The 27,949-nt window shown below is 38.1% G+C and overlaps 2 protein-coding genes across 2 annotated transcripts in view; one reads left to right on the forward strand and one right to left on the reverse strand.

The window, feature by feature from the left end:
* On the forward strand, positions 1-26,962 carry LOC135200802 (uncharacterized). The gene is made up of 5 exons (XM_064229461.1): positions 1-150; positions 3,309-3,406; positions 3,692-3,866; positions 14,555-14,704; positions 26,766-26,962. The coding sequence occupies exons 3-5, from the start codon at positions 3,806-3,808 to the stop codon at positions 26,945-26,947; spliced, it is 393 nt and encodes a 130-aa protein (XP_064085531.1). The 5' UTR covers positions 1-150; positions 3,309-3,406; positions 3,692-3,805; the 3' UTR covers positions 26,948-26,962.
* Positions 1-27,949, reverse strand: part of LOC135200804 (serine/threonine-protein kinase 11-interacting protein-like) — a 249,900-nt gene that overhangs the window by 62,421 nt on the left and 159,530 nt on the right.

Here is a 27,949-nt window from a genome sequence, read left to right on the forward strand (position 1 = left end):
AGGTTGAAGATGTAGAAGGAATTCCCAGAATTGCCAATCCTGTTCGTTATTCATATGAAGATTTTTCAGACCATAGATCATCGTCTTAAACTTCATTGCGAAGTCTTGCTGTTTCATGAGCCTGAAGAATTCATTTTAGGTCTTGTTAAGGTGAGCACTTTGTTCACATTCAAAGTTTAGTTCTTGTTACTATATTTTAGGTATATAAGAAATGGCTATTTGGGGAAATTTGTTTTATTTCAAGTTTTTAGTGGTTGTTAAAGTTACTTGAAAGTAATTTATAAATATTAGTAATGTTTGTTTATTTGTATAGTTTTCTGCCATGCACTTAACCCTTAAAAGCCTATTGGACGTATTTTACGTCGAGATAAATTGTCTGTCGGGTGCCGATTGGACGTATTTACGTCGACATAGAAAAGTTTTGTAAAAATTCGCAAAAAAATACATATAGGCCTACCAGCCGAAAACTTTTGAATCACACGCCTTGGGGTATGCTTGGAGTTCACAGATCAAGGTGTTGTTTGCGTTTACAATCGTTACACAGGCGCGGAAGCGCGAATTTCTTTCTTATCGCACTAAAAAGTTATCATTGACACATCTCAGAAATTATTTCGTCACTTTGACATAATTTTTGCACCGTTTTAAATAGCCGTTACATGGAGATTATATATGAAAATGTGCGCAATTTCATGTAGAATACAAAAAAGAATACTCATGATTGTAGCTTTTATCATTTTTGAAATATTTTCATATAATAATGATAAGTGCCAAAATTTCAACCTTCGGTCAACTTTGACTCTACCGAAATGGTCGAAAAACGCAATTGTAAGCTAAAACTATTATATTTTAGTAATATTCAATCATTACCTTCATTTTGCAACAAATTGGAAGTCTCTAGCATAATATTTTGATTTATGGTGAATTTATGAATAAAACTTTTTTTTCCTTACATCCGCGCGGTAACTCTTCCGAAAAAAATCATATATACGATTGTCGTAATGTTTGCACAATTTTAAATTAGCCGTTACATAAAGTTTGATATGATAAAAGTGCACAATACATCTAAAAACAACCCATGGTTGTAGCTTTTATCAGTTTTGAAATATTTTCATATAAATAACGATAAGTGCCAAAATTTCAACCTTCGGTCAACTTTGACTACCGAAATGGTCGAGAAACGCAAATTGTAAGCTAAAACTCTTATTATTCTAGTAACATTCAATCATTTACCTTCATTTTGCAACAAATTGGAAATATCTAGCACAATATTTCGATTATGGTGAATTTATGGAAAAAAAAAAAATTTTTCCTTACGTCCGCGCAGTAACTTCCGAAAAAATCATACGTGCGATTGTCGTAATGTTTGCACCATTTTAAATTAAGCGTTCCGTTACATAAAGTTTTATATATGAAAATGTGCGCAAATTTTATGTAGAATACATCTAAAAAATAATTGAAGGTTGTAGCTTTCTCATTTTCGAAATATTTGCATATAAATCACAATAAATAGAAAAAAAACCACATTTGGTCAACTTTGACTTTACCAAAATGGTATAAAAATGCAATTGTAAGCTAAAACTCATACTGTGTAGTAATATCAGTCCATTTACTCATTTTGAAACAAGTTCGAAGTCTCTAGCACAAATGTTTTAGTTTATTTTGGTGAATTTCTAAAAAAACTTTCCTTCCCTCCACACGCGGATTCTCTGCTACAAATCTCCGAAATGAGTATGTCGCATTCTCGGAATATTTACTCCGTTTTATATTAGGCGTTTTATAGAGTTTTATATATGAAAATGTGCGCAATTTCATGTAGAAAACAACACAAAATAAATTAAGGTTGTAGCTTTTCTCATTTTTGAAATATTTGCATTTTAATAAAATATATAAAAAAAATTCGACATCCGGTCAACTTTAAACTCATCCAAAGAGTCAAAAACTGCAATTGTAAGCTAAAACTCTTACAGTATAGTAATATTCAATCATTTATCTTCATTTTGAAACAAATTGGAAGTCTCTAGAACAATATTTAGATTTATGGTGAATTTAAAAAAATAAACATTTTTTGTACGTCCGTGCGTTACGAATTCATGCATCATTTTGTGATAATATTTTCTCTGTGTTGGTTTGATCGTTTTACAATGTGTTATATGCCAAAATGATTGCAATTTAGTGTACAATACAATGAAAAAAATTAACTTGTTAGCTTTAACCGTTTTGCTCACAGCGCGATTTGAATACAATTATATATGAAATTTTATTTTTTTTTGTTTCGCACTATCATATATCGCATTATTTATATATGATGATGCTTTTTTTTTTTTCATTTCTGATGGTTGCATACTAAACTTCAGGCAATGACAAAAAAGGAGCCAAAAATGAACTCTTAATCTTGAAAACTAAGCACGCTGTGATTTTTTGAAAAAAATATTTTTTCCACTTTCGGCGCTCACTCCGAGACCCCTCAGCATACGGGAGACGATTTTTATTATACCCATTAGGCGTTTTAAGAGATAACGCATGTTAATTAATTTGAAAAAATTTAGGATATCATTCTGTGGGGGAAACACAGGTAGACCACCTGCCAACTGAACTGTGTGATTTGAGAGAGAGAGAGAGAGGGGGTTGCATTTTTTCAGTGTATTTTTGCATTATATCTTGATACAATTATTGGGAAAAAAGGTAAATAATTGCCTTTTTCATAAAGTTTTCAGTTCAAAGTGTGATGGTTGTTGTTTATATAAGTATACCAAGTTTTTGCAGTTCTTTGGTATTGACAAGGTTAGGTGAGGAAAGGTATGGAGTTCACCTTGAATAACCCTAGGTTTTTTTTTTACTTGCCATTATCTGGAATTTGCTGTTATCCCTTTGCTCTCTTTTAATCCATATAATTAAAGTATTACACTATCGTTATGCTTTAGGAAGATATATGAATGTAAATAAATTCTCTTCTCTTTCTTGTCATTGGTATTTTTATTCTTGTAACAGTAGCTGATTGGAAACATGGATTCTTTGTATTGCTGCAGCATTTCATATTTTATACCTTTTCTTTGATTACACTTTGTCAGCTTTAGGTAATATGGTAAACTCCAGAAAAAACTTGAAGCTGTTTGTTGCTATATCGAATTACTCTTGGAAATTGTTCAAATGGTGTCTATATATTTTGTATTTAATTTGGCATTTATGTTTTCCTGCTGTATCCACTGTCAGGATTGAAAAAATAACCAGTTTGTTTTTAATTGCTTCCTATCTGTAATAAAAATTTATACTAGGAAATTTGTTTTCAAAAATTCTAATTTTATTTTCAGGCTGTACTGCTTGTTAAAGGAGGTTTAAGAGAGTATCAGGGTATTGTTGTTTTGTCAAGCAGGAAAATATATATACTAGAAATAGTAGGACCGGAGGAGTAAGTATTCGTTTGAAAAAGGCATTTTGTTGATTTTCAATACATATAGTTATTGAACACAATGGGATATACTCTTGAGTTAAGTAGTTTAGAAATTATTGACTGAATAAGGTATTTGGTGTCAAATGTGAAGTGGTCACTAATGCTGATAGTTGCCAAGGACATCTCATTCCTGTCATGAAGTATAAAAGTGATAAGAATTTTCTTTCTATTTAATAGACTAATTTGGTTTGAAATATAGGTTTTAACCATTTATCAAGAAAATTTTTAAATTTTGCTTTTCAGTGATAGCCCTCAAACATGGTTAGAGGAAAGATTATCTCATAATGTGTCAGAGGTACGTGTCATCCATAGGCCTATATTCAGCGACAAGGAGTAGGACTAACCCTTGGAGACAGTATGGTATTGATTTCTTTAGCTGATTCTCACCGGGCTAATTGTTTCTTCAACTTCTTTTTAGGTGTGTATTTATAGCACTTTAAATCAGTTATCTATGTGGAAATGTACAAGGATACTGGGTTTTTTGTTTATATATATATTTTTTCAGAATATTTGATTGGTGTCTTATCTCTTTTGAAATTAACCATTTGATTATACATTTTTACTGCATAAATTTAGTAAAAGGTAATATCACTATATGCAGTCACTGTGACTGAAACCAATGCCAAATCAAGTATTATTCAGTTTTTTGCTTATCAACCAATCTTGTATATCATGTGTCCTTGTAGGTTTTATCTACAGCAGATTTCTTTGTAGATCTGTTGAATCTTATTAGTAATTCTAATTTCCAAAGGTAAGACTACAGTAACTTAGACTGACTAAATTTATGGCTTATATAGTTATTATTTAAAGATATTTACCAACAAGTCACTTAATCTTGCAAAAATAGCCACTAGCTAGGGTGAACATTTTTTTCTTTTTCTAGTCATCCATACATATTTGGAGTGATTTCACGCCTCCCATGCTCCTAATGAAAAATATTTGACAGCTATTTCTATTGTTTAAAATGTGAAATGGGTATTGCAGAAAATAAGCTTACCGTATATACTCGCATATTATGAGACTTTTGAAACCTAATTTTGAAGCCAATTTTAAAGGGGTCGCATCATACACGCGGTATAAAATTAGCGTACCGTCTGTGCTTTCCAAAATCGGCCGATTGCGATAGTTACTACCGGAGGAAAACAGTAGATCTTTTAAAAAGTTTTGCTTACTTGTACTTCACTATATCCAATAATATTATATGTATTCTCATATTACTATCGTATTTTTAAGTACAAAAGAGCAATTGTGCACCATTTGCATTTTTTTGGTTTATACAACATGTTTAACTGTTCTAGACTAACCATCTATAATTTCCAAATCCATTGTTTAAGGCACAATACCGAAGGATTTTTTACTTTTTGTTTTACTCGGTAAAAGAAACATTTGTAACTTGAAGTATTATTTTTATTTTAGGATACAGGTAAGTGAAAATTTATTAAATAAAAATGCATAAAATTATAAAAACCCTCCAAAGTTGCTCTCTGTGTCCATATCATCAAATAAGGCTCTGAATTCTTCGTCATCAAGGCAGTCATCATATTCGTCATCTAGATCCTTGATAATTTCATCTTCATCTTCTGCATCTTCGTATAAGACATCGTCCTCACTTCCATCCAGAGCATTTGATCCACATTATTTAAATGCTTTGATTATCACATTTTTATCGATTTCTGTCCTGGATTCTTTAACCCACATACATAGAGACAAACTTGGAGCTTTCATCCTCCCTCCAGTAAATGCTTTCTCCCCTTCCAACATCCATTCATTCCACCTCTTCGTGATGTTGTCTTTAAAAGGCTTAGTAATTGATACGTCGAGAGGTTGACAAACGCTAGTCAAATCACCAGGAATAACAGACTATACTGTGTTTGTATCTCGAACACCTTTTAAAACCGAGTTTACTTGATGTGACCTAAACATGTCCCAAACCAATAAACTTTTTTCTTTCCGTAAACCAGGCCTTGATGCCCAAACTCTCTTTACTCAAGTCTTACAGCCATCACCATTCATCCATCCTTTCCGTTCGTTGTAACGTGGACAATGATACCATTCAGGAATTTTTCTTTAGCATCTAATTTCCGTTTAAAGATAACTATGGGGGGAAGTTTTGTCCCATCTGCCATACATGTTAAAACAACAGTAAAGTGTGTCCTTTCGTGACCAGTAGTTTGATTAAAATGCTTTTCTCTCCTATTTTATTTACGTTTGAGTTTGACGGCATGTCGAAGGTAAGCGGAGTTTCATCCATGTTGCTGATACATGATAATTTGTAATTATCAGCTTTGCGGTGCTTGATTACAAATTTGAGGAAATTGATTTTTTTCTTCCAGTTCTTTGGGTAGTTTTTGTGCTATTTTGGTTTTCCTTCTTAGGACAAAGTTATGCCTTGTCATAAACCGAGTACACCATCCTGCACTTGCTATAAACTCTGGAATGCCCATTTTTCTTGTTTCTCAAATTGCATACAGTCTTATATTACATCGTGTTATAATAAAACCATTTTCTCGGTTTTCGGACACCCACTTTGCCACTTTATCTTCTAAATGCGGCCATTTACATTTGGATCCGCAATTTGCACACTCATAAGATGGAGTTACTATTTAATTTTCCTTTTGTTTCCTCCAGCTTCGGACACAGCTTTCCCCGACGCCAAACCGCTTAACCAGCTTGAAAACATTGTTGTTTTTGTCAGCTTCAGCTACAACTTGAAGCTTAAATTTAGCAGTATACTTCCTTGCTGATCTTTTCTCCATGGTCCTATTCACTCTGTGGGCCGAGTTGCTACTGTTTTATTTTACTGCTTGTTGTTTTTTTGATTAAGCTGACCTTGTGTCAGCGCGGGCTCTTGCTCACTGAGCAGCCCGTAATTACTGCTTGCACTTCTGAGCTATTTATACCAGTTGATTTGCAGTTCTGGCAGCAATGTTGGCCTACTACTAAACAAGATTAGACATCTTTGTATTCTCTGGAGGACTGCTAATCCATTAGCGTTAACCAGGTGGTCAGTGATAACACACCCTTCATAGCCCACGCAACTGACAAACAATTTTTTTCCAATGATGTATTATCTTTACTGTACTACAATACACACACAATCCTCTCCAAAATCCTGAAAACCAAAAAGCTCTAAAAACCTAAAACATTTTGTGGAGTAGAACATCAATTCTTATGGAAGGTATAGTCTTGTTACCGTGGCGAGCTCTCTGGTGTGGCTTTTAAAGATCTGCCCTTATGCCAATTTTACAAAAACAACAACTGCCCAGGTACTTTAATCTCCTTCCTATTCGGCCCTGCTCTCTCTCTCTCTCCTAAATCTTACAGCTGTCCGCGCGACAGTTTTTTTTTATGGGATAACATAGGCCCGCATTTCGCATTTTCCATACCTATTTATTTTGTATACGATTGCCCTTTCTCGGTTGTGAAGTTGATAGTCTATCCATGGCTGTGAGATGACCAGGAATAACTTGTAAGTTGGTGTCAAAGTCACTCCACACTTCAGTCAGGCCAAAACTTTGCCATATCGCATTCAAGCAATCATCAGTCATTGTTTCCTATACATATATTATTTTGTCAGAGAGAGAGAGAATCTGTCTGTATATGGTTGTTTATTTTCTCACTCATCAAACTTACTCTTTTATTTTATTTCATATTTCTTTGCTCACCAATTTATTCTATACCTACGATATTAAGAAACCAAGATATGTGTAGAAGGGAGAACTGCCTCCAGACTGTACATTGTGGATTTAAACGCACATGGAACTGGTTGAAATATTACTGCAACAGCACCAAAAATGAGATAGCCATGTTGATAGAAAATCTGACTCCGTTTATTGTTATTGCATAAAAAAACTATCAATCGTGAACCACGTAATTTATTTAGAATTCTGCGTAACGGAAAAGATAATATTTGATATATGTAATGGGAGAAATTGTATTATCTCTTGTTGTTATAAATTTGGCAGATATGTGGAGATCAAACACATGGGAGGACCAAAACAGCCCAGCCAGAGAGCTCTGTTCATTTTGTAAATGCTATAGTTTGGTTGGTGCTAGGCTTACCCGATTCATTTGGGTGTGCGCTGCAGCTGCTGCTATGCTACTCAAATTATGCATTTTTCTTACTAATCCCAAGAATTGACCATGGAAAATCCCAAGATAATAAAATAATTGACATGCCAAGCCCTAAATATATATGTTGTCTGTCTGTCTGTCTATCAAGGAAAGATACTGATAATTTGAATTGACATTATCTTTCCTGTTGAGAGAGAGAGAGGGAGAATATTTAACCAGTGGGCATTAGTACATATGCAGGCAGTGTGTTCATGCTTCTTAACCCCCGCAAGACGCGGTAAATTTGAATGGCGGGTGGTATGTACGTAGCTAAAATTGATACGCTGATCCGCACGGGTTCTGCACAATTAATTAATTGTAGTTTATTGTTAATATCTCCTTTATTACTTACTATTTTCACTTCAAATAAATTGCAAGTTCAAGGCAGAACCTTTCTATATGAAATGGACACCTTTTAAATTGTATTATTCCCTTCTCTATATTTTTTCTAGATTTTCCTTTAATATCCAAAATTTGGTCAATATTCTCAGCGTTAGTGAAGACAAATTTTGTATCCTAATTTCATAAATTACTGCTTGATCAATTTACGTAAACTCAATGCTATATACTTAAATTTACTTGTCATTCAGGGGAAGCAAAAGCAGATGGATATACAACATTTTCAGAACATTTTTAGAGTATAATTCATAACTACTCACACTGGCACTAAACTCAAAACACCTCTGAACGTATGTGAAATATGCCTTGTTCAGTAACACAGCACAAACAAGTATTAATTATATATATATATATATATATATATCTAATAAAAGGAGCCCATAAAAACACCAAAATAGAGAAAAAGTACTATATTTCAGAGACTGCTGTCTCCCTCTTCAGGTAGATGAATGAGAAAAGTTTACAGAAAAGGTGTATTTATACCAAGAGGTCCATCCACAAACAAGCCATTTTAAGTCACCCCCGCTGATAATCTTCCTCTAATCTTCTTAAGGGTTGGTTGAATGAAGATGTTGTCGATCGTGTCCGAAATCCATCCTCCTTTTGAGATGTTCATTACCTGCCTCTCTTTTATTAAGGCCGATTCCATCATTTGACTCTTGTACCGGCAGTTGCTGCTATAAATTACACGTGACAAATTCCAGTTTATTCTATGGTTATGTTCATTTATATGGTTGAAAATAGCCGAGTTCTGTTGTCCATACCTAACTGACCGTTTGTGTTGTATTAATCTCTGGGAAGGGATTTACCTGTAAATCCGATGTAAGATTGGTCACAGTCCTGGCATGGGATTTAGTATACCCGAGAGTCCTTTGGAGATGTCTTTTGTTGGACGTTAAATCAGGATTTGGCTAAGGTGTTTGGGTAAGTAAATACAAAAGGGTTCGATTTTCCGAGGGGGGGTTGTTATTTCTCTTAATCGTGTCCAGGTGGGGAATTATTATTTTATTGTTGGGTGCATTCTCTTGTCTTGTCTTTAGGGGTCGGTAGAAAATTACGTTAGCTTTGTGAATTGCTTTCTCAATTATATGGTCAGGATATTTTAAAGACGAAAGTTGCTTGCGAATTAGTTCAAATTCTTTTTCCAGGAATTCTGGGGAACAAATTCGTAAGGCTCTTCATATATATATATATATGATATATATATATATATATATATATATATATATATATATATCTATATATATATATATATATATATATATATATATATATATATATATATATATATATATATATATATATATATATATGTATATATATATATTATATATATATATATATATATATATATATATATAATATATATATATATATATATATATATTTATTTATATATAATTACATTATTTATATATGTGTGTGTGTATATATATATATATATATATATATATATATATATATATATATATATATATATATATATATATATATTATATATATATATATAGTATATATATATATATATATATATATATATATATATATATATATATTATATATATATATATATATATATATATGAATGTGAGTGCATGCAAATGTTCATTTGTATATCTACATGGGATACAGTATACTAAACAAAAGAAAGGAAAAATATATATTCATCCATAAGTCGGTACTTACTCTTAGTTCTTCTTATGATATGAAGCAAAGCATGCAGCACAAACAAAGCCCACATCCTTTTTGGTATTCCCAAGTAGAGTGTACGTTTTTATTCAATATCAGCATGTAATAGTTACGAAAAATAAGAATTATGATAAAGATTATCACTCGAAACCAAGACGCCAACCATGATATCTCAATGTACATTCGAAAAAACAAAATTATTAGCTTTTGCTACAAATTCACTTATATGATATACAAATTATTCCATTACTGGTAATTCCTGTTATCACTTAAAACTTGTTTTATCATTCTATCATATCTTTATCCCATATTAACCTGTAATAATTACAAAAAATAACGATAAGAGATAGTAGTTATCGAAAAGCCGGTCACGAAACACTCAAAACCAACGCCGAGACTGAAGTTTTGCCGGGAATTTTGCTTTTTTCCACGTCATAAACCTTTTAACCAATTAAGTAACGGGATTTCTAATGAGTGTCATTGTGATGTAATAACATTTAGCCAATAACACTCAAGTATTGATACGGCATCATAGAGCACGGTAATGGTGTAAGAAATCTGTCTCTAGAAGTATTGGCGCGCGGTTAAAATCGGGCCACTAAAGTTGCTCAGCGTCGGGAGTTGGAAAGCCAGAAAAGTGGCTCCTCGTCTTTAGGGGGTTAAAAAAAATGTGCAGTACTGATAATTCATATCTGGAAGACAAAAAAAAACAAATATGAATTTTATTCTTGTCAGTCGCATGGACTAAATTTACATAAAGCAGGGAACAAATCTTAACATTCCTCGAGAGATTAGAGAGATGAACCATTGCTGAACACACTCTCTCTCTCTCTCTCTCTCTCTCTCTCTCTCTCTCTCAACTATACTGTTAAGTGTTAACTTGAGTCTCTGAAAACTATAGGTATTGCCACACGCGCAACTGTATGTGTGTGTGTATGGGTATACTGTAATACCTACATCTTTGAAAGATAAAACAAACAAACAAATTTTGTTGTTGGTAGTCGCGGGGCCTATAAAGGGTGTGACCAGCACACAGAAAGATTAACATTTTTCCAGAGATTAGAGAGCTGAATTTTGTTTTGAAGGTATGTCAACAGCATTAGTAAATAGGTATCATCTTCTAAAGAATTTTTTTTTTCTGTTTTCTTTTTGCAGAAGAATCTTCAAACCATTTTGCATTCAAAGTAATGAGAAGGAATCATTCTATTCTTCATGTAATCAGTAAAATCTTTACTTATTATAAAAAATAAAAAACTAAAACGTACGGTCTGCAAAACACACACATCATCGTCAGCTTCGCGTGTGTAAACGTTCATTCCAAGAAATTCACTGTAGTAGTAGTATAACCAACACCTGATTGGCTGGTTGGTAGCCTTGGAGATCTGTTATCCAATGACTGCCCTCTGCTTCTGTTCTATTTATAGACATATGCCGTGGATGGCACTATGTTTGAATGTTACCATGATCGTGATTTTCTGACTACTGATGGCAAAAATAACTCAATACTTTTCTTTATATAATTACTTCTTTGTGAAAACAATAATATAATATGATCATTTTAACTTTAATGAATAGTGGTATGAAAAATACCAGTGTGTTGTAGCGATGCATCATCAATATAGTGGTATGAAAATGCCAAATTGTGTTGTAGCGATGGGTCATCACTAAGCAAATCCTTTTCCCAGACCGTCCTCAATATTTTAAGACTCTAACTTCAAGATCGATATGGTGGAATATATTTTATAGTCATACTTATTGTTAAAATTCACAAGTTGAACTGCAAAATATCATATTTTGATTGTTATGTACATATATTTTTTTTGCGTTGTTTGGAATGTTTGTTTTGAAAATAATAGCTATTAGTTAACATATGGTATTAATTATCCCACTATTTGATTATACATTATCTTAATTATCTTACATTCATTTAACAATATTACAGTGGACCCCCCGTATTCGCGTTCTCCAGATTCGCGGACTCACACATGCGCGGATTTCTCTCGGGAACGTTTCCCTGCATTATTCGCGGAAAATTCACGCATTCGCGGTATTTTTCTATGATAAATATCCCACAAATTCCTGGTTTTTTTTTATGGATTTCATCATAAAATGAACTTTTGTGATAAAAACTATTAAAAAAAACCATGTAGGAAAATTTTTAGTGGGTTTTTCTTGAGTTGTAACTAACAAAATAGGCTGTTTTTAGCATTTTTATAGGGGTTCCAAACATTCGCGGATTCTAACTATTCACGGGGGGGTCTGGTACGCATCCCCCGCGAATACTAGGGGACCACTGTATATTAATATTTACTTAAATAAACTGTAAGTAATAAATAACAATAATGAAAAATATAAAAGGGAAAAAATGTATTTTCTGCAGTAGTGATGTTTGTTTGATTATGCATCTGACCTCACATTTCCGAAATCTGAAAAATTCCAAAAACCAAAAAATCGGATAAAAGAATGTGTGTGTACTGCACATTTTTTAAAGCATTATGTACATGCACACAATGTCTACACATTTACTGATACCCGTTGGGGAGAGAGAGAGAGAGAGAGAGAGAGAGAGAGAGAGAGAGAGAGAGAGAGAGAGAGAGAGAGAGACTCCAAGGCATGGTATTTTGACAATTATTTTATTATCTTGGGATTCTTTTTTAATCTTGAGATTTTCTGTTCAATTCTCGGGATTAGTAAGAAAATTACCGTAACTTGACTAGCAGCAGCACATCTGAATGACTCGGCCATTAGCACGCTAAACCACCAACCTTATGAATTGACGCTCTCGGAAAAGGAACTCGCATGATACATGAGATACATGACAAAACCACTGTTTATTGGTGAAAATTTGGGGGTCGCATAATATGCGAGATCACATGTTACTCGAGTATATACGGTATTAAATTATTCAAAACCTCAAATAAAAATAACATTACAGGCTGACCCATAAGATCAAAAACTGCTACTTTGAGTTCACTAGTTAGCTGTTATTCTTGTTTGTTGTAGTGTATAACTTTCCATAAACATATAAGGTGTTTGTATTATGGTAATGAACTTTACATTTCTTTAATGAGAATTGTTCATCATTACTTTGTATTTCTTATATATTTTCATATATGCAAATGATGTTATTGTATATCAAAGTCCTTTAAATGTCATAGTACTTCAGTGTGTAAATTGTAGCCTGATGTAACGTACCTTCTCATAGTACAATTTAAACTTGCCACAAACATACATGCATACTGTTCTTCAAATACTATATAATCCCTAAAGTTTTTTTTTAACTGTTTCATAGAATGTAATTTTTTTCAGAACAGAGGATTACTTAATAGCAAAGCAAATGTCATACATGCCACATAATTGCAGACACTTCATCCAACTGTTCTGGTTGGTTCTTGACAGAATCTTTCAGATCACTGGTGGTCAACCTAATAATTTTTTATGTAATCCAATCTGTGTGTGTAAGAACCATGGCATAGGGATATAGGTATTTTTGGTTTAAGCAATATATGTAATTTAAGATTTTGAGTTAAATGTGAGGTTACTGAGCTGCTGACACACAAACAAAAATGAAAGGATGTGAAGAGACCAAAGGCAGTTCTCCTGAATCTGAGTAGTAAGGAACCCAAAGCTGGAAAAGGAACTGGGAGTCAAGAACTGAATTAGAGCCCTGTTGGACAGCATTATGAACATTGTTGGTGTGAATGACTCAAACGACATACACATTAGGAGACATCCTTAATTTGTAAGTGGAAACTATCCTCTCAGAGCACTTATGTAGGGGAACATTTTTAATTGTCAAGGCTGCATATCTCTTAATAAGTGAGTGAGCATATAGGATCACAAAGCCCAAGATCTTTCAAGTTGTCCATGAAAAGCCAAGTGTGTTTTTGTGATGTTTCTCCCAGGCAGAGCAAGAAAGATTGGATCCAGATACCAGCCTCTCTTGTCTTTGTTTCTTTAAATCTTTAGCTGAAAACCCTTAAGAACAGGGTCAACAGGTTATAAACCTAAGAGGGCTTCAAAGCAAAATTTGTCTGCAAAGATACACAACTTGTAGGAAAAGTGATGAATAGTTAAATATGAGGGAATGGAAAATAAAGCTGATACACCAGAATTCAAGAGATATTAACAGAAAGCAGGAATTAGTGCGTTCCTTGCACAAAGATTTGAAGATCAGAAGACTCCAGTTTCACTAGGCATAGTATTCCACATTTTAGTTTTAGCCAAAATAAAACTACTAGGAAATGAAGTAATATTAAACCTGATACTAAAATGACACATTGTTAGCAGCAGCAGCCTGCCTAATGCAAGCAAAAACAGCTTGGTCAGGTGAAGAAGAGCAGAGGATATTTGTTGCTGTAGTACATTTGATGCAATGAGCCCAATGAATTCACTTTATGTATATTCCACAAGTCAGCGTAAGAGTTGGCAAAATAAACTTGACTCGTGGATAGAGCTTTAGATGAGAGTAATCACCCAAAGACCACACTGGAGACCACTACTCAAAACAAGGAAGGGGAGAAGAGTTAAAAGGACTAGATGTAATAGCTTTACCATGGAACTTTTGATAACATTTCTGTATCTTATAAGAAATTATCATTTAGATCCCAACCATGAAGGGTGTAATGCACAGGCTAGCTATTTTGTGTAGAAATTAACAAGCATTAAGGTTTTGTTTTTTGTTGCATTGCATCATGCATAATAGCTGAGTGAGACTGAATATCAGATATTTTGCAATTTGCTTATTTTATTGCTGGGTAGAATAAATATATGGAAGCAAATTGTACTTGTATTAAAAGGTATTTAATAATTAAATAGAATTTACTAAAAAAGGCATAGGGATATCTGTACTCTGCACAGATAGTAAATTTTTCTTGTTTGTTATTTTTTGTTTGTACTTTGCAGAATCTTTGGAGGAATATGGGGTAAACCCAAGCATTGAAGAGTGCAGCCCTGCCCAAGAGGAGTCTCTGACCGAGATGATAAAAGAAACTCAGATATCAGTGGGAGAGGAAACTAGTCTCTCCATGTTTGCTATTGTTTCCCTCTTGCTAGGTAAGTATTCTTAAGGAAGCAGTGTCGCCCAGTGAAATCCCACCCTGTCTTTCCCACCCTCCTTAGTCACCAAGCTAGAATGCTATCTGCAGGTATGTCGTCCCTGACGCTACCTTCGCGGTAGCAGGGAGTGAGCCGTAGTACGGCTCCCCTTTTCTAAAGGGTTTTGATGTGGAAAAGGCTAATTGGAGAGGCTGCTGTGGTAGTGTTTTTCACTCGCCCCAGATTCATACCGACACCCTTTTAAAAAGGGTGAGCGAGTCAGAATATTCTGGCATGTCCAATTTAGCAGTTCTCTGGTATTTTAGCAATATTTTACCTTAGAAATAGCATTAAAGGAACGTATTTCACTGGGCGACACGGCTTCCTCGCCCAGAAATAGATTTTTCCTACGTCAAAATCCCTTTGTTGTATGTTAACATTAGCATATGTGCTTATAGATTAATTTAAAAAACCATGAACTTGCTATTACAGTACAAGGATGTCTATACAAAAAGTAATTAGAGAAATAAAAGAATGTATCATTAAGAATAGTTTAGAAAAGATAAGTGAACTATTATTAATCATTTAAAATAGTTTGATCAAACTACTTAACCACATAACTAGACACTTTTTGGGCTCTTCTTAGTTAATGTATTATGTGCTATTGAAGATGCATTCAAATTTTGACTAGCATATTTAAAAATGTCTGTGCATTAGTGTACCATAGCATTGGTTGGTATAGCATACTGTATACTGAGAATTTTTCAGGTGACTTATTTTAAAATTACTTTGTTTTATGCCTTTTCAAGTTCATTGATTTCAATGTTTAACCCTTAATGGATGGATTGATCCTTGGGAATAGTAATAACAGGTTTGGGGTGGTGGACAGATTGATCCTGTAGATAAGCAATATTAAGCGCCACCAATTTGGAAAGAATTGGGTGGGAAAGAGGTGCCAATACTTTTATAGCCTATAAATTCACTAATGGCAACTTTTATACTGGCTAAAACCACAAACTTGGTATCTCAGGAGTTCAGTTGTGCTTGTAACTTCAAGGGGGGGATGTATTACGTCTCTGTCTTACATAACTTTTTTTGTAAATTTCCTCATAAATATACCAAGGGGTTGCTGTTGGTTTTTGTTCTTGTCTTTTACAATAGTATGTCAGATGTAAATGTAATTTTACCAAAAAAAAGTGCAAAGAAATATTAGAAAACATGTAAAAAATAAAAAAAGGTTACTGAATCTTTGTTATTGGTAAATTTACATAAATATTTTTCAACAAATATGCCAAGAATTTGTTACTGATTTTATTTTTTATCTGTTTTAATATTGTGTGAGCAGTAATTATAATTTTACAAAATAAAATAAGATTATTTATTAAAAAAACATAAGTTGGTAAAATTTATGATTGTCTTGTAAGAGAGGCCCCACAATGGGTTATAAATAGTCATTTTCAACTTCTTGTGGAAGGTAGGGTAAATATTTTAGAATTTTTTTTTTCTTTCACCATGTACATTTGCATATCTCCCTCTTTCCATTGATGTGTTTGTTCATATACGAAACAAACCTTCGGTCTTAACATTAGGATTTACTAGCGCCAAGCTGGAAACCGGTAGAATTAAAATTACACTTGTGAGATCCAGGGACTAATGGTATCTATACCAGGTCACAGGGCATGTATACCCAGAATGCCCACGGCTACCTGTGACCCACCAGTTATTTTCCTACCGCCTTTAAGATAAGACGTGTTACTGTCTATCTGATTTAAAGCCGGTTTTTCAGTTTGCCCGTTCTTTATCCATTTCATTTTTCATTTTTCATTTCCTATTACCTTTTCTTTCTCCGAGTGTGATCAGTGTGAGGTAAGAGTGTATACGTGGTATGATGGAGAATTTTGCCTCAACATTGGGATCGTCTACCATTTTGAAGAGGAAACAAAGGAAATGCCCAGGAGTCAGTGGCTTTCCATGTTCTAGGTTCCTAACTTCGGTGTCGACGGATCCTCATCCAACGTGTAGTAGGTGCAGGGAAAACGTATGTACGATTACTAATCCATGTTCTGTTTGTCGCGGTTGGTCGGTGGAACAGTGGAAGAAGTTCTATGGGAAAAGCCAATACAAAAGGAAGGTGGTGACGCCATCTTTGGATGACCAAACCTTACCGGCTTCTTTTGTATCGGCAATAAACCAGGCTGCTCCATGTTTCTCCACCTGCTTTTGATTTGTCTCATACCCCTTCGGTTTCTCCTAGCGGTTCAGTATCGGAAACGTCAGGAGGGGCCTTGGGTAAGCTTATGAATAATATGCACTCTCCTTTGTTCCCAGCAAGTAGAGGGGGAGATCCGCCATCTTTGTTCCAGGCTCCTGCTCCTCAAGCGCATAGGTTAGATGGTACGTGGTCAGCGCTAGGCCTACCAGGCGTACCAACCTTGGATGGTCTGCTTGCGCATTATATGACGTCACGGTTCCAGCAGGGACCGGTAGCGCTGAATGTTCCTCATCCCCCGGGCTTGCAATTTATGGGAATTAATGCAGCGGCTTCACCATCACACTCAGTGTTTACAGCGATGCAGAACGTGGGAGGTAGTCTGGCAGCAAACGTGCGGTTGCCAGCAGAAACCTCTCAGTCTCTCCCTACGAGAGGGATAACGTCACAACATACGTCACACACCGATATGGCAGGCGTGATGACGTCACAGACCGATTCTCGGCCTATTTCGCTGCACCCAGACGCTAATACGCCTTCTGACCCGTCAATGCAAACTGTAATGCAGAAATTACAGGATATAGAGAAGAGAATGAATAAGAGAGACAAAAAGAAAAAGTGTGATTCGCCTTCTTCGCCTTCTTCCTCTAGTTTGGTGTCATCGCTAAGTCCGATAACGTAACGGCGAGCGCCAGTCAGGCGTTGGAGGAGGATTCGGGAGTTCCTTGCAGATCCTCGGGGTAAGAGGACAAGAATCAATTCTTCCTCATCTTCGGACCAAGACTGTCATTTCCAAGTCAGCAGGAAGGTCGGGAAGTCAGTGGCTATTAAGCACAAGGTTAGCAGACGAAGCCGTTCGCAAGAATCCGAACAAGCGAGAGAGGTGACGGCCGGCGGACTAGCGGCCGATGCGGAGTTGCCAGTTCGGATCGCAAAAACTACGGTACCTCTGGTAAAATCGACGTTGGCGGCGAAAGGTGCAGCAGAGGATGGAATGCAGGTCCCAGTTTCGCCCGTAAGGCCGTTCAAAATACGTACGAAGGACGAGGTCCTATTAAAAGGTACTCCATACGAAAAATAAAGAGTTGGCAACCTCGGCTGATACGTTCGTGGAAGGCAGTGTCTGTCTGGATAGAAGGTCGAGGCCGGGCTCGCCGATGCTCGGAAACGATGCCAATACTAATAGAGACGAACTTATATCTGTCTTAAGGGAGCCTTCATCTTGGAGATCTAGACGAGATTCTCGCTCTAGATCCGTGAGCAGAGAAAGAGTGAGGCGTTCTCGTTCCCCTGCTGACTATCCGGGATCGAGCCAACAGCGGCCAGCAAAGATCAAAGAGACCGCGGCCGTAGGGGCAGGCGGCCGTGGAATTCCGGGCCGTCTGTCAGAAGATAGGGGCGAGACAACATCCCTTGTGACGGAGAATGGTACACTAGAGCCAGAGGAAGAAGAAAACCAAGAGTTTCTGGCCTCGTATGCAGAGGTGATTGATTTGATTCGTCAATTCAATAACCTTTCGGAGAAGACAGAAACACCGGCCAGTATGCTTCCGCCTGGAATTGACATGGCATTTGGATTAAAGAGGGATACCAAGGTGTCGTATGAATTGCCTTGTTCGAGTCATGCGGAATCGGTCTTGCAACACGTAAACGCAAAGATTGCAGGGAGGGATAATTCCTTAAGATCTAATAGATCATTTAAATTTATTCCCCCTCCAATGATAAAGCAAAGGAAATATTATACGACACCGAAGGTCCCTTTGCTGTCTAGACAAATGAACCCTAATGTTGTAAGGTTAAGGCCTGGATTAACCTTGGACCAGGTTAAAATAGAGTGCCCTTCGATGACGTACCAAGAGGCTGCTACGTTAGAAGCAACAGCTTCTTCTGTCTTTCAGGCTGCTTCTCGGTTAGACCTTTGGTCAACAGCAGTGGCGAAGATTGCATCCTCGGAAGCAACAAGAAAAGTAGTGGATGAACCATTGTTCATTAGGTTACTACAGTCAGGTTCCAAGGCGATTGCGTACCTGACAAACGTAAGTGCCAATGTTTGGGCAAATATCCTGCTAATGAGGAGAGATGCAGCGTTGGCTAGACTAAGCCGCAATGTGGATTTGGATTCCCTGTTAGCAATGAGGAATGGAGATATCTTGGAATCGCAACTGCTGTTGCCAGAGGTCATACTGGAAGAGGCGATAGATAGAAGAAGGATGGATACTAACGATAGGTTGGTGCAACAGGCAGTTAGGAAAACGTCTAACAGTCAAACTACTCCTTTGGAGGGAAGACAACAGCAGATGTCTCGAAAGAAGACAGTGAGACATAGCATCCCTAATAGAGTCACAAGACCCTCTTCCCCAAAGAGGCTAACTCATCGGCCCTTTCACAATAGAAACAACAGAGGAAGGGGGAAGAGGGAGAGGCTCAAGAAGATAGGATGGGCGCCTCCCATCACTCGGCCACACCAGTGGTGGGTTGCCTGGCAAATCACTGGAAGGTGTGGCAGGAACTAGGGGCAGAGCAGTGGGTGGTGGATGTTCTCAGGATCGGGTATTTGATCCGTTCGAGGTAACCCGCCCCTGACAGATCAACCATTACCCCACGTCACTTATGCCCACAAATCTCAGAAGGCCACTATTCTTCCGGACGAAGTGAAGAAGATGATGGAAAAAGGAGCTGTGCAACAAGTATGCAGTCCGGCAAAAGGCTTCTACAGCAGGATTTTCTGGTACCCAAAGCCAACGGGGAGTGGAGGACAGTAATAGACCTGTCAACGCTGAATCTGTTTACAGGGGGTCCTCGAGTTACGACGTTGATCCGTTCTTACGATGCGTCGTAACACGATTTTCAGCGTAAGTCGGAACATTGAAAAATACCACATGATTTAATGTAAATACCTATCAATAACAACGAGAGAACAATTCCTTACCTTTATTAGTTTGATTGGCTTGCACACTGGAGAGGAAGCTGCGGTGCTGGAGAGACTGGGGGAGGTTAGTGAAGAGAAAAAGAACCTCCAGAAGTTGCTGGAGATGCTGAGGCAGGTGATTCTTGAGGTGAGGCAGAACATACTAGTACTGGAGATGCTGAGGCAGGTGATTTCTTGAGGTGAGGCAGAACATACTACTGGAGATGTTGGGGCAGGTGAGTCTTTAGGTGAGGCAGAACCTACAGAAGGTGCTGGAGATACTGGGGCAGGTGAGTCTGGGTTAGCAGAACATTCAGAAGGTGCTGGAGATTGTGGGGCAGGCGAGTCTGGATTAGCAGAGGCAGCTGAGGTTAGAGGGTACAGGATCTCCTGCAGGCCTCTCTACCTTCTTAAAATACTGCTCCAGGTTAGTCTGAACAGAGAGCGACCTCTTTTCATCCAAGATCTCCTTGTAAACACTGCATCAAATCCATGACGCCTCTGGAAACCCTAGTGAACCTGTCCAAGTTGGGATCCTGAGCCTCAAAAGTTGACAACGCTTGCTGCAACTCTGCAAAACCTCTTATCAAGTCCTGCCTTGGTGAAAGCCTTAGGCTCTGGGGTGGGTGCTGCTTCTTCTTCCTTTATCATCTGCTTCTCCAGTTGTATCAGGTCCTCAGCAGATAACTCCTCGCCATGAGACTCCAGCAGCTCTGTAACATCATCAACCTCCATCTCCAAATTGATTTCCTTACTCAGGGCAACAACGTTCTTGACAACTAGCTGAATTGTGTCCTCAAACCCATGGAAATCATTCACAAATTGAGGACAAATTTTCTTCCAGACACCATTCATGTTTGTTTGCTTAACCTCCTCCCAGGAATTAGCAATGTTCTTTACAGCATCAAGGATGTTGTAGGATTTCCAAAAGTCCTTCAGAGTCAAGTCCTTCTTGGTTTCAGTTGCCTGTAAAGCCATAGCAATTGTCCTTCGTAGGTAGTAGGCCTTGAACGAAGCAATCACTCCTTGGTCCATAGGCTGTAAAAGGGCCGTGGTATTAGGTGGAAGGTAAACCACCTTGACATTAGGGTTGAAGTCTCCCAGCTGGGCAGGGTGTCCAGGGGCATTGTCCAGCACTAGCAACACCTTAAAGGGGATACCCTTGGAGGCGCAATACCGCTCCACACTTGGAACAAAATGGTTTACGAACCAGTCCTCAAACACTGCAAGTGTCACCCATGCCTTCTTGTTGGACTTCCAAATTACTGGTAGTTGACCCTTCCAAATGCCCTTGAGTGCCCTTGGATTTTCAGCCTGATACACCAACAAGGGCTTCAGTTTGAAGTCGCCAGCAGCATTACCCCCAAGAAGTAAAGTTAGCCTCTCCTTGCTGGCTTTATGACGGGTGCTGACTTCTCCTCCTTGGCGATGTAAGTGCGGTTAGGCATACGTTTCCAAAACAAACCTGTCTCGTCTACGTTAAACACTTGCTGAGCAGAATAACCCCCCTCCTTAATTATCTCAGACAAACGCTTTAGGAAATTCACTCGCTGCTTTCTCATCCCCACTAGCAGCTTCACCTTGCAATTTAAGGTTATGGTAATTGGCCCGAGCCTTAAATCGCATAAACCAACCCTACTAGCCACAAACTCTTCACTTTCACTTCCCTCCCCCTTTTCTTTTTTCAACGCTTCAAACATCTTTTCGCCTTCTCCTGAATCACCATAAGGCTGACTGGGATACGCCGTTGATTTTGGTCTTCCAACCAAACGCACCAATAACCTTTCCATTTCAATTATTAGACCACTACGCTGCTTAGTTATCACTGTCGCTTTCATAGGAGCAGATCCTTTCACATGTTCAACGATGCGCTCTTTATCTTTGATAATGGTAGCAACGGTCGAACGGCTAAGGCCAAGCGAGCGGCCAATGTTTGTTGGCGTTTCTCCCTTCTCCCAGATCTCTTTATAATGTCCACTTTAATTTCCATGGTGATGGCCTTTCTTTTCTTCGATGCACTACCATCAGAAGAGTCCGCCTTGCGCTTGGGAGCCATAACAAAGAGCAAAAAGTTACAAAAACGATACAACACGAGGGAGAGAGAGGCAGTGTAAACAACCAAAATGGCGTATGGGCGAGGAATGAGCGTAGCGAAGCGACGCCGTCCTCTCCCCCACAAAGCGTATTCTTCCGCCGTGCGCCCGGAACTAGTTGGCGTTTGTTTACGTTGCTTACGACGCTAAACCGCGTAAAACTGAACGACGCAAAATATTATTTTTTTATATTTTTATGGGGGCACGTTCGTAACCACGAAACATCGTAAGTCGAGACCAGCGTAACCCGAGGACTTACTGTATAAGGAAAACCAGTTTCAAGATGGAAACTCCGAAAACGGTTCTACAAGCAGTCAGAATCGGAGACTTTATGCTGACAGTCGATCTAAAGGACGCATACTTTCAGATACCAGTCCATCAGTCTTCAAGGAAATTTCTCCACTTCAGTCTTGCAGGGAAAGCTTTCGAATTCAAGGTCCTGTGCTTCGGATTGACAACGTCTCCTCAAGTTTTTACAAGAGTGTTCACCCTCGTGTCGGCGTTGGCGCATGCTCAGGGGATCAGGCTAATAAGATATCTGGACGATTGGCTGGTGATAGCAAAGTCCAGGGAGAAAATTACTCAGGGGACAGGGCGGCCCCTCCTGCAGCTTTTTCACAGCCTAGGCATTGTGGTAAATCAGGAGAAGTCGCAGTTGGATCCAAGTCAACATTTGGAATATCTGGGAATGGTGATAGACACAACACAAGCCAAAGTATTCCCGACAGACCAAAGAATAGAGAATGCAAACAAAGTGGGTGAATGCCTTTCTGGGAAAACAGACACAGCCAGCAAGACAGTGGCAGGTGGTGCTGGGAATCCTAACCTCCCTGGAGAAGCTAGTACCACAAGGAAGGCTACACCTTCGGTCCCTACAATGGAGGATGAAGGAGTTTTTGGTCACAATAGTAGATCACCCGTACGAGCAAATTCCCTTGTCGGCAGAAGTGAGGAAAGACTTGCTGTTGGTGGGTGAACGACAACAATCTGACAGTGGGTGTCCCCCTTCAACAATCCTCTCCAGACCTCTTGCTGTTCTCGGATGGCGTCACTAGAAGGCTGGGGAGTCCATATGGAGGAGTTGATGGTGTCAGAAAAAGGGAGTTGCAAGGACAGAGAACTCCATATAAACGTGCTGGAGTTGAAAGCAGCTTTTCTAGCTCTACAGGAATTCAGGGAGAGAGTAAAGGGACACTCAGTGGTATTGATGTCAGACAACACCACAGTAGTAGCTTATATAAACAAGCAAGGAGGCCTAGTTTCTCGGCAGTTACATGTGATGACAGTTCAACTTCACCAGTGGGCTATAGAGAACCTGGTAGACATCAAGGCCAGGTATATTCCGGGAAAAAGAAACATAGTGGCCGACAAGTTGAGCCGCAGGGATCAGATTCTGGGAACGGAGTGGTCCCTTCACCAACAGGTAGTGGACAGGATGCTCATGTTGTGGGAAGGACCGATCATAGACCTATTCGCAACCAGGTACAACAAAAAGTTGGAAGTGTATTGTTCAATAGTCCCAGACGCAGAGGCAGTAGCAGAAGATGCGCTACAACACCCCTGGGACAATCTGGACGTGTACGCATTTCCTCCATTTTGTCTAATCCGTCAGGTTCTGAACAAGGTAATGCGGTCTCAGAACCTCAGGATGAGCCTGGTAGCCCCGTTATGGCCGAAAGCAGAGTGGTTTCCAGACCTACTGGAACTCCTAGTAGATGTGCCAAGAGAGTTACCTCCATGGAGCAACCTACTGTGTCAGCCGCACGTGGAGAGGTACCACCAGTCGGTGAAGTCCCTATCGCTTCACGGGTGGAGACTGTCAAGTATCTCCTCCGAGCGAGAGGGTTTTCACAGAAAGCAGCAACTCAGATGGCAGGTAATATCAGAAAATCATCTGCGACAGTATACCAAGGAAAGTGGTCAGCATACTGTGATTGGTGTCGTAGACAACTTGTCTCCACTCGGTTACCACTATTCAGCAGTTAGCAGACTTTCTGATATATCTCAGAACAGAAAAACATATGTCTGTATCTGCAGTGAAGGGGTATAGGGCGGCTCTAGCCTCAGTCTTACGAATGAAAGGAGTTGACTTATCGTCTTCATGGGAGTTCGCCATGCTGATGAGGAGCTTTGAACAGTCATGCCCACCAAAGGAGCTAAAAGCCCCAGATTGGGATCTGACCAGGGTACTGAGTACTGACTACAAAAACCCCCCTACGAACCACTAAGGCAGTCCACAGATAGGAGCCTGACCCTGAAGACAGTCTTCTTATTGGCCCTGGCTTCAACCAAAAGGGTGGGGGAGCTACATGGCCTCTCATATCTCATAAAGCACTCGAGAGGTTGGAGATCAATGGTATTTGAGTTTGTTCCAGAATTAATTCGTGGCCAAGACCCAAAATCCAACAATAGTAGACGGCAGATTCGACTCCTTTACCATACCTTCCTTGGCAGACTTTGTAGACAACGACAAAGCTGAGATGCTCCTGTGCCCCGTCGGGAGGGCACTAAGGGAGTACTTAAAGAGAACAAGGCACCTCAGGCCGGGGTGCCGGAGGTTGTTCGTAAGTACAGGACGGAACAAGAAGGAAGTGTCCAGGAATACAATATCGTTTTGGCTAAGGGAGACGATCAGAGATGCTTATATGGCAGAAGACAGAGGGTCAGATAGCCAGGTGGGAGCTAGAGCTCATGACATCAGGGGTGTGAGTACTTCTCTGGCATTTAAGAAGAACATGTCTGTGGATAGAATTATGAAAGCTGGTGTGTGGAAACGCCAAACAACTTTCACCTCATTTTATTTGAAAGATGTTGCCCATAGATCCTTGGACACCTTTTCCTTGGGTCCAGTGGTGGCGGCCCAACAAGTGATATAGTTCATCCAGTGCCCCTGGCGGGTCAGTTTGCGTCTAGTCTAAGATGAAGGTATGAAAGTAGAATGAATGGGATGACTGGTCTTTTTTTCTTTACTACTTTCTTCCTACTCCTTTAACTACGGGCAATATGAAGGAGAGTACCGTCATGTGCTGGAACGGACTAGATGCAGGTGAGGTGGTCAGCCATACTGTGAAGCTATCTTAGGTTATGATATAACTTTTCAGTAGCAACAACACACCCCTCTGGATAATAGGGAAAAGAGGGGAGGGGGTGAAGGTGGATCCAGTTGCAAGGGACAAGAGTAAACAGTAGAATGGTATCTACACCCAGTGGGGGAAAACCAATAGATCCGCTTATATCTTTGGTTCTAGGTTCATTGTCCATTCTCTTAGAATTTCCCTATATATTCGGAAATGGATAAGGTGGCAAACTCCCAGTCAGTTGTAGAGACTTACCTCCCTCCAATAGTAAGTCTATCCTAATGTTAAGACCGAAGGTTTGTTTCGTATATGAACAAATACCAAATTTGTAACTAATTTGTATTTTTCATAACTAACAACCTGAGGTCTTAACAGTAAAGGCCCACCTCGAACCACCCCTCTAGCAGTCTAAACTGGGTTAGAAATATAACTGGTGGGTCACAGGTAGCCGTGGGCATTCTGGGTATACATGCCCCGTGACCTGGTATAGATGCCATTAGTCCCTGGATCTCACAAGTGTAATTTTAATTCTACCGGTTTCCAGCTTGGCGCTAGTAAATCCTAATGTTAAGACCTCAGGTTTGTTAGTTACGAAAAATACAAATTAGTTACAAATTTGGTATTTTTTTCGTAAACTGGTGGACCTCAAAGTTTACTTGGCCTGAGGAGCTGCATATCGATATGTTTACCCATCCAATAGGGGTTAATAAGTTCCTCCGGAGTCGACATACCAGCAAACTAAAAAGTTGAAACAGATTATCAAGTGACACACCCTGTATTAACTACCTAGCCATGTTTCATGAGGAATTTTCTTTTGCCAAGTGTCTCAGTACTTCTTATGGATGGAATGCCAGCTTTCAAAAACATCACACAACTTGATATCCTAAACAGAACAAAATGAAAATAGAATAAAGATTAAAATCCACACGATGCAGATTTTACAAATAAGAAAAAGCATTTTATTCCTCAAAACCTGAGAATGTTTTACACATTGTTACCATTAAAGTTTGTGATAGTACCGTGGAAACATGCTTACAATAGTCTTGCTATAGTAAGGTTTGCTGTTTAGCCCTTTTAATGTACCAGTTTTACTTTTGCCCTCTAATAATGTTTTCTTAAAGTCAGGATCATTTGTGAAGAGTGAAAATGCTGGTAATATTGACATACAATTGAGGTTACTACCCATCCGTTGACTCACGTGTCGATCCAAGAATAAATCTTTGTGACATTAAATACTTTTTGTTTTGCTTTTAATTAGTATTCAGTGTACTATATAAATCAAATACGTATAACATATTCACTTCATTCAAAGGTAATATCTAGTAAAGATAACCTTCCTCTCAGGTTAAAATATGCTTATGAAAAATGTAACCAGTCTGTTGAAAGTACTACAGTGGTCCCCCCGTATTCGCGGGGGATGCGTACCAGACCCCCCGTGAATAGTTAGAATCCGCGAATGTTTGGAACCCCTATAAAAATGCTAAAAACAGCCTATTTTGTTAGTTACAACTCAAGAAAAACCCACTAAAAATTTTCCTACATGGTTTTTTTAATAGTTTTATCACAAAAAGTGCATTTTATGATGAAATCCATCAAAAAAACCAGGAATTTGTGGATATTTATCATAGAAAAATACCGCGAATGCGTGAATTTTCCGCGAATAATGCAGGGAAACGTTCCCGAGAGAAATCCGCGAATGTGTGAGTCTGCGAATCTGGAGAACGCGAATACCGGGGGTCCACTGTATATCGAAAGGATAAACCTTTCATTCAGCATTTTGTTTCTTCCACAGATGGAGGATGCAGTGAAAGCCAGTTTTTAACAATGACTGCCACAGATCTTTTCCTCTTCCATGCTAACTTGGAGTGGTATATGCCTCCCTCTCCTGACTCAAAGCTCAAGCTTAATATTACACAGAAAATTGCTAACATAATTTCCATTGTAAGTATGAGGTTAGGCCTATGTAATTTGTGAAATCACATTTCTTATTCAGATTGACTTGATGTCTTTATTCTTAAATGAGAGGTTATATCAGAGCAAGGCAAAGTTAAAGTTGGTCAGTAAGGTAAGAAAAGATCCAATGGATTGAATGAAAAGTAAAGGGGAAAGAGAACTACAGCTTTGGTGATGCACTCTGAAAGAGGGATGAATTTTCCAAATTACCAACAATGTTACTGAAGTGCAACTTTTTGCTGAAGAGGAATCATTTTGTTAGGCTCGAGCAAAAGCCACTGAATGAATTGGTTTTAGATTTTTTGTCAGTATATCTCTAATAGGAGTGTAACTCACCTAAGATAGATTTCCATATGTTCATTGGTCTGTTTTAAGAATAATTGAAGGTAGAAAATTATGCCTCAAGTTAGTGTTTTAAATAATGATGCAGCCTTAGACAGAACATTACCGTTTAAGAAAATATTTTTGTTTGGAATTTAGGAGAAGAATTTGCTAGTTATGAAGATATTGGTTTCATCAAAACTCCATAAATCAAAATATGTATGGGAGCATAATATTTTCTACATTTAAATCTAAAATTATGATTAGCCTTAGCTGCAGGTAATATCACATGCTATTTCTGAATATTTTAAAATTTATTATTCAGGTTGATAGTACATGGGATGTTATTCAGAGCATTATAAATTTTATCCAAAAAAATTTTTATCAGTGTTATTTTCAATCCTATAAATTGTTTAGTATTTATGATAAATTTAGAGTATGTTCATCAGTTCTACTGCATATTTTAGTAATAATTTTTATCAAAATTTTGGTATGGTTCTGCATTTTGAACAGTTTCAAAAGAAACTGTTTTACAAAAGAATTAAAATAAGCAATATAAAATTAGAAGTAAATCAGATTGATTTGATTTTGAAGTGTCTTTCTCCTAGAAGATGTGCCTGCTAAGTTTGCAATGAGCTTGTGTTCTTTGATGATTGATGATTTTTTAAATTGCATTCATATATGGTTCTGTTAAACAGTAAT

The sequence above is a fragment of the Macrobrachium nipponense genome, chromosome 27 (assembly GCF_015104395.2).
Source record: "Macrobrachium nipponense isolate FS-2020 chromosome 27, ASM1510439v2, whole genome shotgun sequence".
Classification (NCBI taxonomy): domain Eukaryota; kingdom Metazoa; phylum Arthropoda; class Malacostraca; order Decapoda; family Palaemonidae; genus Macrobrachium; species Macrobrachium nipponense.